The 12,020-nt window shown below is 38.2% G+C and overlaps 1 protein-coding gene across 1 annotated transcript; it reads right to left on the reverse strand.

The window, feature by feature from the left end:
- Positions 1–1,292: 1,292 nt before the first annotated feature.
- snx10b (sorting nexin 10b) lies at positions 1,293–10,467 on the reverse strand. The gene is made up of 7 exons (XM_061250073.1): positions 10,043–10,467; positions 8,784–8,830; positions 6,643–6,729; positions 5,907–6,007; positions 4,313–4,411; positions 3,012–3,230; positions 1,293–2,529 (listed from the first exon to the last, which is right to left on the reverse strand). The coding sequence occupies exons 2-7, from the start codon at positions 8,814–8,816 to the stop codon at positions 2,439–2,441; spliced, it is 630 nt and encodes a 209-aa protein (XP_061106057.1). The 5' UTR covers positions 8,817–8,830; positions 10,043–10,467; the 3' UTR covers positions 1,293–2,438.
- Positions 10,468–12,020: the final 1,553 nt, after the last annotated feature.

Genomic DNA, 12,020 nt, shown 5'->3' on the forward strand with positions numbered 1-12,020 from the left:
ATTCATAGAGAACATTTTCCTTTTCTTCTTCTTCTTATTATTATAGATGTAGTATGCATAGTTGTAGGAGGACTGTAGTACAGTAACAGGCATAACACTGGTGATGGGGAGGTATACAGGATGTAGACAACACGTCCTGATGATAATAGCATTTCTTTCACTAGCCTACTATATGTTATTAATAATATAAAATATAGATCCTGAATCATTTGCAACTAACCGTATACAATTTAGAATTTTGTTTTGAATCATTCCATAAAGACATTAACGTATTCCATTTCACATATTTTGAACTGATTTCGTTGTTCTTGACGTTCTTATTTCCGGTGAAATGCCCGTCTGGGTGGAGGATTGTGTCACGACTCTCTGCTTCCAGTTGCCAGGGGTTACTAAATTAAGTTGCCATTGGATACCACAGAGCGACCGCCTTCTTTTCATGGCACAGGAGCATTGAGATGCACGCGAAATGTTCTGCTCATAGGCTAGCTACACGCCACAGTAACCGCGCCCAAATTCTACGTCTATATTCAAGCAATAGCGAACGTGTACGTCACCCGTGAAAATAATATTGAGCTTCCTGATAATAGAAAATGAATCAATGAGTCATTAAAAAAAAACGAAATTTAGTCAATAGAAAATCTTCGAACTTGTATGTTGGATTGGCTACAATGAAGATTTCTTGTACAAACTGCATTTGTGCTTGAAATTCAATGTTCACTTATCCATTGATTATACAGTAACCATGTTTAACAATGTAACTTGGGGATATCCCAATTACAATATTACAATTTGTCTTTAAAAAAATATGCTATATAGTATGTAACATTTAATGTCAAAAAAACGTTTTATTCTGAAAACTCTCAATTGCTTACTAGCCTGTTTCTTTGGCTAGGCCTCGTCAAAATCTACTTGCACCTAGATCAGATGCTGTGGCAGAACCAGAAACTAGCAGTTAATTGAAACCTACAAATTTGTCTGAAATGACGCAGTTCTGCAAAGAAGAGTGGGACAATCCTCCACAAAGATGGGGAAGCCTGATATCAAATTATAGTAAGTTTGCTTGCAATTATTGCAACCAGTTATTAAGTTCACAGGTTTGCTTTGGGAGTTTGATTACCATTTATTTTATTGAATGAAAAAGTTATTTAAAAATGTGTTTTGTGTTTACTCATACAGTGACAAACATGCAATAGTAGAGGGAATCATTTTGGGAGCACATGCTTTTTCATGGCACGAAGTACAAAAATACAAAAAAAACATAATTCCAAAAAAATGTGAGCAACATCAGTGAATAACATGAAAAGTAGTTTCCTTTATTTATAGGCACATTTTCTTCTAAAAACCTTCCAATGTAGTCAATTCCATGTGGCTTGCACCCAGAATGACCAACTTAACAATATACCCATATGAAATGAAATTCAATGGAATTAAATACAATACTGTGCATATATACAATTTATATCAAAGTCCAGTGAAAATGCAGCTGACTGAATTTCAGAAATGGAAGACCTTCTCCTAGCTCTTAGTTATTCCAGTGACAAAGCAGTGAACGCTGAACGAAAAAATGGTGTGTAAACATATCTTGTGACATTGATTAAACATACATACGCATTGAACAATATAAAAACAGCATAACAATACGCCATTTATATCATGTGTAAAATAAAACCAGTGTTAAGATAAGAGCTTGATATTGTTTTCCAAATGATGCATTTATACAATATAGATCTAATAAGCATAGATGACTATGCATTCAAAATCAGCTGTATGCTATGAAAATAATGATAACTATACATACATCCTTCACCAAGTCATGGCTGTTTCTTTTAAGTAAAAGATCATTTTTAAAATCTAGAATTTACAGTCCATGTAGCCTTCATTAACCTGAGATTTGTAAACTACAGTAAAGCCAATACAAAAGGTTAAAATAGGTAAAATACTTCAACATGATTAAAACCTTCCCCAGTAAGGCAGAAATGTAAAAGTTTAAGGTCCAATTAAATGTCACTGTATGCACTTTTTCTAAAAGCAAAACAAAATTCAACCAGGTCATGCACACACAGAAAACATGTTCTTCACTCAGTTGACCTTGATTCTGCTGTAAAAAAATAAAATAAAATTTGAGAAGGCCCTAATGGATAAGCAAACCTTAGCAGGCGCTCAAGGAAACAAGCTCATTTATTCACCACAGCTGTTATGTACAAATAAATTAACCAGAAACATCTGGCTTCCCTAAATGTGGATGATGTACAGTTAAAGGCAACGCATGTAAAATAAACTTGAGCCAGCTGAACCACTGGTCTCAAACCTCACTTTCAGGCACTTTGAGGATGGAAACTTGGGCTAAGTTCAGCAGCAGGAGAATCTGCCAAGCACTTCCTGTCAGGACCGTAGGGCATCAGGGCTAAACCTCCTGCTCACGGACACAGACACGCAGCTCAAGAGCTCTTCGTTGACGGGCATGGCGTTCTGTCCTCCTCACTGGCCGTTACAGCTTCGCTGCTTTGCCCCAGGCCCGATGAGGACGTGCTGAAGGAAAGGAGTGATTTTCAGTTCCCACACATTATGGCAAAAGCAGGAAAAAGCTGAGGTCATAGGATTCATTGACACGATCTGTAAGATTTTATACATAACACCACACCACAGTGATTCGAAGATATGAAGAGGGCTAGCACTAGCCCAATATCACTTCTGTGAGGTCTTATACTAGCTTCAAAATTAAACATTTTTTATCAAAAACTACATCCAGATATCAACCCACCAAACATTTTGCCTTGCATCGGAACCCTTAAAAAAATATGATGAAAATTATCACACCAAAACACACTGCTGTTTTTCATAATGGCATTCTTAAGCCATTTTACAACTAACACAATGAATAACAGTATAAACAAAAATTTGTGGGATCAGAACAATTTTCTGAGTATTGCTGAGATCCATCCACAAATACTGAGTGTTGTTTCAGAACACTGAATGTTTCTGTAGATTTGACAGTGAAACTATGAGGTCACCTCTCACAGTCCGAGTCACAGCAGGCCTTGTCCTCTCCTTCAGGCAGCTCCTCCGCAAAGTGGAAACGGCGGAACTCACAGCCGCAGCGCTGGATGGCCTGGTCCACAGAGAAGCGCGTCTGCCCCGACGCACAGGCCTCCATCTTAGCCACGCTCAGCTGGGACTGCAGAAAGAGGTGCAGGCGACTGTCTGATAGAACCACGGGGTTCTGCAGGATTCTGTCGGCAGGAAGAGGGGAATGGGAAAGCTTGTTAGCTTCAAACTGCAGGTATTCACTGGAACATAACTACACTAAAATCAAAATGGTTACAATCCAAAATTGGCAAGAAGAATCCATAAATATCACTGTGTTCCCCCAAAACAGTTTTTCAGTCAATTCTAGTAACGGAAGCCAGTTTAGTAATGGAACAGCAGCGTCTCCTCTGCAACCCATACCATCATTTCAGTCATAATATAGGAGGCTAAACTGCTAAAACAGCTCTATACATGTACCTCCTTAGGTTTTCGACCAAGTACCCCATTGGAACAGAGCACTTCACAGAAGTAATGCTGAATATTTATTTCATTGCAATTGAGCTTGACATCAACAGGGATTCCAGGAGATGGAATAGCAGAAGAGCTTTGCGGCCTGTTGGCTCGCCAACTGAAGCTGTAGCAATAGCCTCACATTTTATGTCCCCTTCAAATCAGATTTATTTCCCCAATACATTTTGCTTGAATGTTTTAGGCAGTGACCCATTTAATGACCACTAATACAAACAATGACAGACATTAATTTAGTTCTACTTACACATTAATGTTCACACTAATTTATGAATTAACTGATCTGCTCTATTTCTGCAATAAACCTCAAGCCTTCCACCGCACACAAGCGCAATACGGAGATTCCAGAAACCTCCACTGTACAGTCGATTACTGCAAGTGAAATCTCATGGGAATTGTCTCAGTCAGTACCTGCAATACAGTCACATCACTAACCACAAACTACACACCTTCATTATCATCAATTTAACAGGACTGTAGATATACGAACGTGCAGGCTGTACTTAATTCAGCACAATGGTTGAAAGTGTAACATTCACTTGCCGATGATATGCCATGATGGTATGTATAATAACCAATTATTCTTCTAAATAATTACATTTAATTACATTCACTAGTTTCCTAAAGCACATACAACCAGAGACTGCTGTACTCAAGGAAAGAAGTACTGACTCAATATGAACTAAACTTCACCCAGGTTCAATGACGGCTGTTAGCGGACTTCCCCATGAGATTAGCTCTGAAAATGGGCACTCACACATCCAGGAACTCCTGAAGCCCTTTCATTCGCTGAGAGACCTGCTGGGCACTGTTGAGGCTGAAGAAGGGGTTCTTGGGTGGAAGTCTGGGGAGCTCCCTGCAGGAGGATATTAGTGACAACAAGACCCTGACTACAGGCACACCTGGGCTCTCAGGTTACCCCAGTAACATTCCATCAGTAAACAGGTCTTCATTTTCAAAGCATCAAGCTCTGAAACCACACCCTTAGAAAAAAAGAACAATAATACTACCCCCTCAGAAAGGGACACTGGAGCCAGAGAGCCAGCAATTCCATAGTGCATTGTTCCTTTACATGTATACCATTCTCTGAATTTGGACATAATGTTTTTCCAATTCCCTTTCAAAACTACAGTTCTCTCACAGGTTAATTGGAATGAATGCAAAATCTTGTCTGTGATACAGATGATCATTATCCCTGTACAGAAACAATATACACTCAGTGACCACTTTATTAAGCACACCTCTACAGCTTGGCAATGGAAAGATCTAATTAACGATGCATAAAAGTATGCACACATGGTGAAGAGGTTTAGTTATTGTACAGACCAAACATCAGAACGGGGTAAAATGCGATCCATATGACTCTGACCAGGGACAAACAAAAAACATCCAACGAGTGGTTCCGTGGGCTAAAAACAACTTGTTAATGAAGAAGGCGAGAAGAGAATGGACTGGTTCAAGCTGACAAAGGCAAGAGTACCTCAAATAACCATGCATTACAATGGTGGTATGCAGAAGGGCATCTGTCAATACACAACACGTCCAACCGGGAAGTGGATGGGCCAAGACAAATAAGTACAATCAAATATATCGAACAAATACCAAATATATCGAACAAATACCAAATATATCTAACAAATACCAAATAAAGTGGTGACTGAGTATAACTCAATTTAGCAAGCTCTACCAATAAACATTTGCACAACAATAGTGTATACAGGTTGTTTTTAAAATACAGTACTGTGCAAAAGTCTTGTATAACATTCTGTACAAAAAAGATTCTTTCCAAAAAAAAAAAACCTCTATGAAAGGTCCATACTATACTACATTACATTTTAGGAATTTGACAGAATAGTTAAAAACTGAATCAAATCAATATCTTTTGTGACCACACTTCTCTGAGATAGCCAACGCTGTCCTGCAGTTCTATAAAACAATCAGCAGGGAGGTTGTTCCAAGCATGTTGGAGAACTTTCCACAATTCTTCTGCAGACATTGGTTGGCTCCTTGCTTCTGATCTCAGACAGCCTTTATCAAGTTTTTATGTAAAAAGTAGTGAGGTGCTTACAGTAATATGTTACTTTTTAAAATTAAATACAAAAATGTCTCCGTAAAATTTAATCTTTTGGAAAATGAATATTTGGAAATCTCAAATGTGTTCTTTTATACTAACCCACACAAAAAATAAACATATATATAATAAAGTCTAGGGTTCCTAAGACTTCTGCACAGTACTGTGTGTGTGTGTGTGTGTGTGTGTGTGTGTGTGTGTGTGTGTGTATATATATATATATATATATATATATATAAATGCAGCTGGAATGAAGCGGTTACTGGTGAATGACACGTACGCTAAAAGAGCATTCTCCTGCAGTCTTTGCCGGAGCCATACAAACTCGCTGTATCTCCTCCTCACACACGATATCTTCTTAGTGAAGCACATGCTGTTAGTCTGACAGGAGGAAACGTTCCTATTAGCATTGACAATGCAGACACACTCAAGTAAGCAGACACACTTAAGATACTTCAAAAGAGCAAAGCCTGATCCCATTTAAAACGATTAGAATTACTTTACTATGTTTGATGCTCCTCCGTACCTGGATTACCAGGTAAGGAGTAGCATCAAATGATTCATTCTTCTTGTTACAGTCATTGTTGTGACTGGAAAGCCCTAAAAGAATTTCCTTAAATGTCAAAGGTTTTCAAGAGGAAGTTTCTCTCTGAAAAGAGGAAGCCACACAAACAAAAATTACAAGCAAATAAGAATAAAAGCACAGCCTAGTTAGATTTTTGTTTAAGTTATTCCGTTCAAAATGAGATACTCCCAACAATATGGCTCAACACAATTATATTTGTTGCCTTTTGTTGTTCTCCTCCAAGCTCTTCAGAGAAGGCAAAACACTTAAATGGAGAAATGTCTTCAACTAAAAAAACAAAGCAACAGTCTCATGCTTTAGATGAAATTGGAAGTGCTTTAGGTCTTCTGATAAGCTTTGCCAATGAAAACCTCTACCTTTTCAGCACAATGCACGTCTGAATTGTGTAATTCAGAGTAATTCATCCTGGTTGCCATTTCGTAGTACTTACGTTTATGCAGACTTCATAATCAATGTGGGCATGCCAAAAATCTTCTTTTTGGATTTGTGGATCCCGGACCCAAACACTGACAAATTCCTGTTGACGCATCAGAATCAGATTAGCGAGATAAGCAAAGGTATGGTGTCAAGAGTATCCACTCAATTCTGTGCCTTTCCAAATGAAGGAGGGCGTCTCAGCCTGACTGCTAACAGCTTCAGCTTTTCAGTGGAAAAAAAACAGGAAGTGCTGAACCGGACTCTCATGTCAAAAAGGAAACGTTCCTCCAAAGCTCTGGGGCACTAAATTACTAAACAAGTATAGTTGTGCTAAAGAACCACTCAATTTAGAAAGTATAAATGATGTGTACAGACTAGTATGATGAGGTGGTTCTAATGCTTGCACAATCCGTTAAGAAATCTGAAAATGACACACAACAGAATTAGGAAGCTGACAGGAACTGACAAAATGACTAATAAAATACTTTAAGACATAAGCTTTATTTTCCAACATGTGTACGGTGCTTTATTAGTGACTCAACTAATTGACCAAACATTTTTCAAATAAAATATTTGCAAACAAAAATTAAAAATGGTTTCACAATTATCAGCACCCCTGTTTTAATACTTTGTGCAAACATCCAGCCATCCAGCCTTTTCTTATACTTTGTGATAAAGCTGGAATCACTGATGTCCTAGGGTTTGTGTTTATGGACCCCCTCTTTCCATTGCAACCACAGGCTTCGTGGGATTTAAGTCTTGAGACTGAGATGGCCATTTCATAACATGGATGATGATTTCACCTATCCATTTCTGTGTTGCATGTGTGTTTGGAGATATCATCCTGCTGGACAATCTACCCGTGTCTCAGCTTCCTAGTGGAGACAGCCAAAATTTCTGCCAAAATTACTTTGTTGAAATAAATACATCGTTAAATAGTGCCCCCAGACCACTGGCAGCAAAACATCTCCAAAACATCAATGAACCACCTCCATATTTGACAGTAGGTATGAGGTGTTTCTCCCTCTATGCATTCCTCTTTTGCCAAACATGTTGATGGTGCGTATGGCTAAAACATTCAATTATGAACCATAGCATTTCCTTCCAGTCTTCATTCTAATGTTTGCAAGATGATTGGTTTTGTTTAGAGTGCTCAAGGGCTGTCATCATGCCACCCTTTCAAAGAGTTTGTAGTTAAGGAAGAGCCACTGTATGTTCTTTTTGAGATAGGTTGCATCTTGGGGTCATCCAATCTCTGCCATTGTTAATCCTTAATCCCTCACCATTTTCCCCACCATCCATGGGGCAATGAGCCCCTCTTCCTGGCAAGTTTGCAAACATTCCATATGTTTTACCATGTTTTCTGCTGAATGGCACATTTATTTTTTGGTCCCACTGCCAGATTGCGATGGTCAATTACCACCTGTCTCTTCTGAATTGAGAGTTCTATGATGATGGATTAAAATGGGGATTTTGCATGGTTGTTACCACATTTTACACTAGTGAAACCAGAAGTGATGGAATGACACAATATAGTTATTTTAGACAAAGATTTAAAACATTATTTACAATAATTGTTGGGGATACAAATCATTTTGACACCTATGGTTTTCAGAAAATAATAGATTACTTAAAAAAAACATTGAAACATAAAAGTATTGAAACAAAACTATTGAACATAACATTTAGATTATCGATATGGCGTGATGAATGTAATTCATATTGGCAAGGGTAAAACTTTTCTAAGTTTCAAAAAAGAGAAAAATGACACTGTTGAAATGAAGTTATTTAAACTTGAACCATTAGTCATGTATCACAGACTTGTGTTGCTAGACTGGACCCTTCTTGCACTCTAAGCATATGGCTCATTACTCTTCCTGCATACTCAAGGGGTGCATCTGCAGTTCATGAATGAGGCTATAGAAATCACATTCCCATAGAAATCGCTGGGGAGTGTGATCTGATGAAGGCCAGGCCGGTCAAAAAAAAAGCATAATTTTAATAAGTGATTATTTTCATGAGTGAGTGTCCTGCCTTTTCTTTTGTGTATATGTAGAACTGCAGCTTGGTAGCTTGTGCAACCTTTTCCCATGAGGCCTGGCACCACAGACACACAGAAATATGATACAGTAAAAATGAAGAGGAAGCACGTACCTGTCTCATTACATTATCAATCACATCTTCCATTGCAAAAGTCAAAGCTGAGGGAAGAAAGCTTTTTTTATACATACATACTGCAGATCAAATAAGTTATCTTATAGATTAAATATATAGCAAGTGGTTGGGGGGCAAAACCACTTGGTTGGCCTGCATCAACAGTGCACATACAATACATGGCCTTTGTTCTGTAGGGCTTACAAATGCACACAGGAAATTGAATAAAACACATGCAACAACATTTTTGGTACACAACTACATGTTCTATTGCTGTACTTTAACTATCAGCAACTGGCTTATGATTGTCAACTTCATGCCATGGGTAAGAGACAAGATATGATTTTAAAAAACAAGGATTCAACATCAAATACATTCTGGAAAATATTATTAATCGACGGATTGTGGTCATGACTGGTTTACGTCATAACATTTTCAGAAATGCTGCAAGGAAAATGCAGGCACTGACACAGAACAGCCCAACTGAATAGAATAATTATATAAAATCAGAAACTGGGATCGCCTGTAGAGGACAGGCGTCTGGTCTTAAACTCAAGAACCATGTACTATGCTGAAACCTACACTAGAAGGGATACTCAATAATAATTTTTAAGTTTCAGTGCAACATGATTTTTGTCGGCCAAAACACTTATATCATCTCACAAATTAAAGCACAAACGTTTTTCTGGTCTAAGGTGTGCGTTAACAGAATTTCTTCAGAAATGATCACAATAGAACATGAAATCATTCATGTTTGATAAATCTAATTGGCCTAGAGTTGTGCAAATGCTTACCAATTTTGTGGTAGGCTGTATACCATTATTCGTGATTTTCATAGCCTAAATTCCAAAATTGCGTGTTTTATATTTATCTAACATTCATAGCAATAGCTAATCATTGTCATCCGTCTTATTATTTCACCTATTGCATACGTGTCTTCGGTTTCATGAAGGCACCTTTCAGCCATGTTAGCCAGTTTTCAAACTGGATTCACAGGATACACACAATAACGCTTTAGCGCATCTACCTTTAGGTGTATGAACACGGTGGGGCTTTGATTGCCATGTTGCAACTGCTTTGCTTCCTGGCTGCGTGTTCATGTGAAGCAAATAATCGTTTGTCGTTCTCACAAAACAATTTCAATCGTTTCTTAAAAGAGTGACGACAACGAACAATTCTGGCCAAAAATGCTGCTAGAATAGACTATTTTAGCAGACCCTGCCTTGGAAAACAATAAACTTAACAAACAACAAACATACCTTGAAATGTAAAAATCTAATGGAGACGGCGACTACAGCTTGGTACTTTCGTTTCTTCCACTTCTGTCCACCCAACTAACGCAGTTGGTACTTCTCTGTTGGATGTTTTGCGTTGATTACAGAACGGTAGGCCATCTAATTAATGTACGAGTTGCCTTTTGTGCGCATCTGCGTGAACTCCGGAACGACAAAGACTACACAACTAAGAATGATAGTGAGATAACTGAGGTATCTTCGGTTTGGTTGAACTGATTACCAGATTATCGGCGTAATCGTAATTCGCCGAATGCGTCTTGAAACTGCCATAAACGACGTAGCTAAAATGAATCAATATGAAAGGTCATAAAAATCATCCAGTTTGCACAAGTTCTGTGTGCACGGTGACTGTTTTATGTAACACGGGTTGTTACGACAGTAGTTGTCCCAAGGCTTCTTGAACAGCAACCCGTAGTTCTTCATTGCGTCAGTAATGCTTGGCAATAAGATAAGATAATTTGTACTGTAAGCATCAGGTGTGCCATAATCCTTTGTTGACAAACAGAACTGTGAATAATAATATTGTCTGCTTTAAAATGTAAATTTGTTTACATCCTTGATTTACATTCACTGCTACAAGGAAAACAATGTTGTTGAGATCATGTGAGGAATGTGTCTGTGAAGACAACATGATACAATATTATTAGGTGGTCAGCTCAAAAGTTACACAGTTAACACTTTTCTTCTGAGACAAGCTCCACTCAGAAAGAATGCAAAAGAGCAGGGTTCAGGCAAGGACAAGTTAGTCTAGATACATATCAGCAGTGTTGTATCACCAACAATGCAGTTGGAAAGTGAAACAGCTTGTGTAACTACAATTCTAAGAGAAAAGAGCAGACTATGTCAAACAACCAGAATGGATGAAGAGAAACCTTTAACCGTTTTTCCTAAGCAAGACCAAATTGTAGCCAACTCTGTTAGGTATACACAGAGTACAAAGTACGTAAAGTGTAAGCTATAGTGAAATTATATCTGCATGGTACAGTACAAAATCTTTAGAAATAGAACTGATCTTGTGTGATAATACATAGTGATTAAAGGATGGTAGGACACAGGTTACCTGAGATTTGCATGTTACATTCCCAATTGAAGGTACTGCTGCTACCTTTATCTGGGTATTTGACCCAATTTACTTCAGGGAATATCCACCTGCATACATGTAATGTATGTCAAATTGGTACTTTGATAACAGCATTTGTATTATGTGATTCTCAATTTGTAGACAACTAAGACCTAAGACTAAGTTTTACATGAAGTAGACACTCTTAACAGGGTGTTTTGGAATCTTTTTCTCTTCGATATCATCTAAAGTAACACACACTTCTAAGTTCAGCTGAAACAGAAACATTACAGTACAGTTGGTTTTCTCAGGACATTTCAACACATTTCCCCTGTGAACATATGCCAGAGGTGAGAGCAGGAAAAAAAACTCCTCAGGGGAAACTTTGTAACCCCCCTCCATATCTGTGATTAATGTCTGCTGGTTCAAGTAGGACTGGGTCCGAAGTTGGGTCCTATTTCCTCAAGGGAGTTTTTCTTGTCAGCTATGTCATCTTTGGCTCACTCAGGGGACCTGGGGCTCAGGCCCCAGAAATGTCTGTAAAGTGCTGTGAGACACCGGTCCTTTTTACACAGATAAAAATGAATTTAACAGAAGTTGGATTTTAATTGGAATTTAACAGAAAGTTTTGAAATGATTAAAAGAAAGCAAATAGAACAGATTCTTTCTGGACACAAATCATAATGCAGGATTAACATACTGCTTCAGCAGAACAGAAGGACACTGATGAATGCGGTAAGATTTCAACATCCAGTACTGCCCTGTGCACTTTTGACCAACCCAGCTATTAAGGGAAGCCAGTATTTGAAGTGTGTGCCGATTACATTCCGTGTGGAAATCACCCATTACACATCTTGTGCTAAACAGCTGCTGTTGAAATTT

Source organism: Conger conger, chromosome 1, assembly GCF_963514075.1.
Source record: "Conger conger chromosome 1, fConCon1.1, whole genome shotgun sequence".
NCBI classification, from domain to species: domain Eukaryota; kingdom Metazoa; phylum Chordata; class Actinopteri; order Anguilliformes; family Congridae; genus Conger; species Conger conger.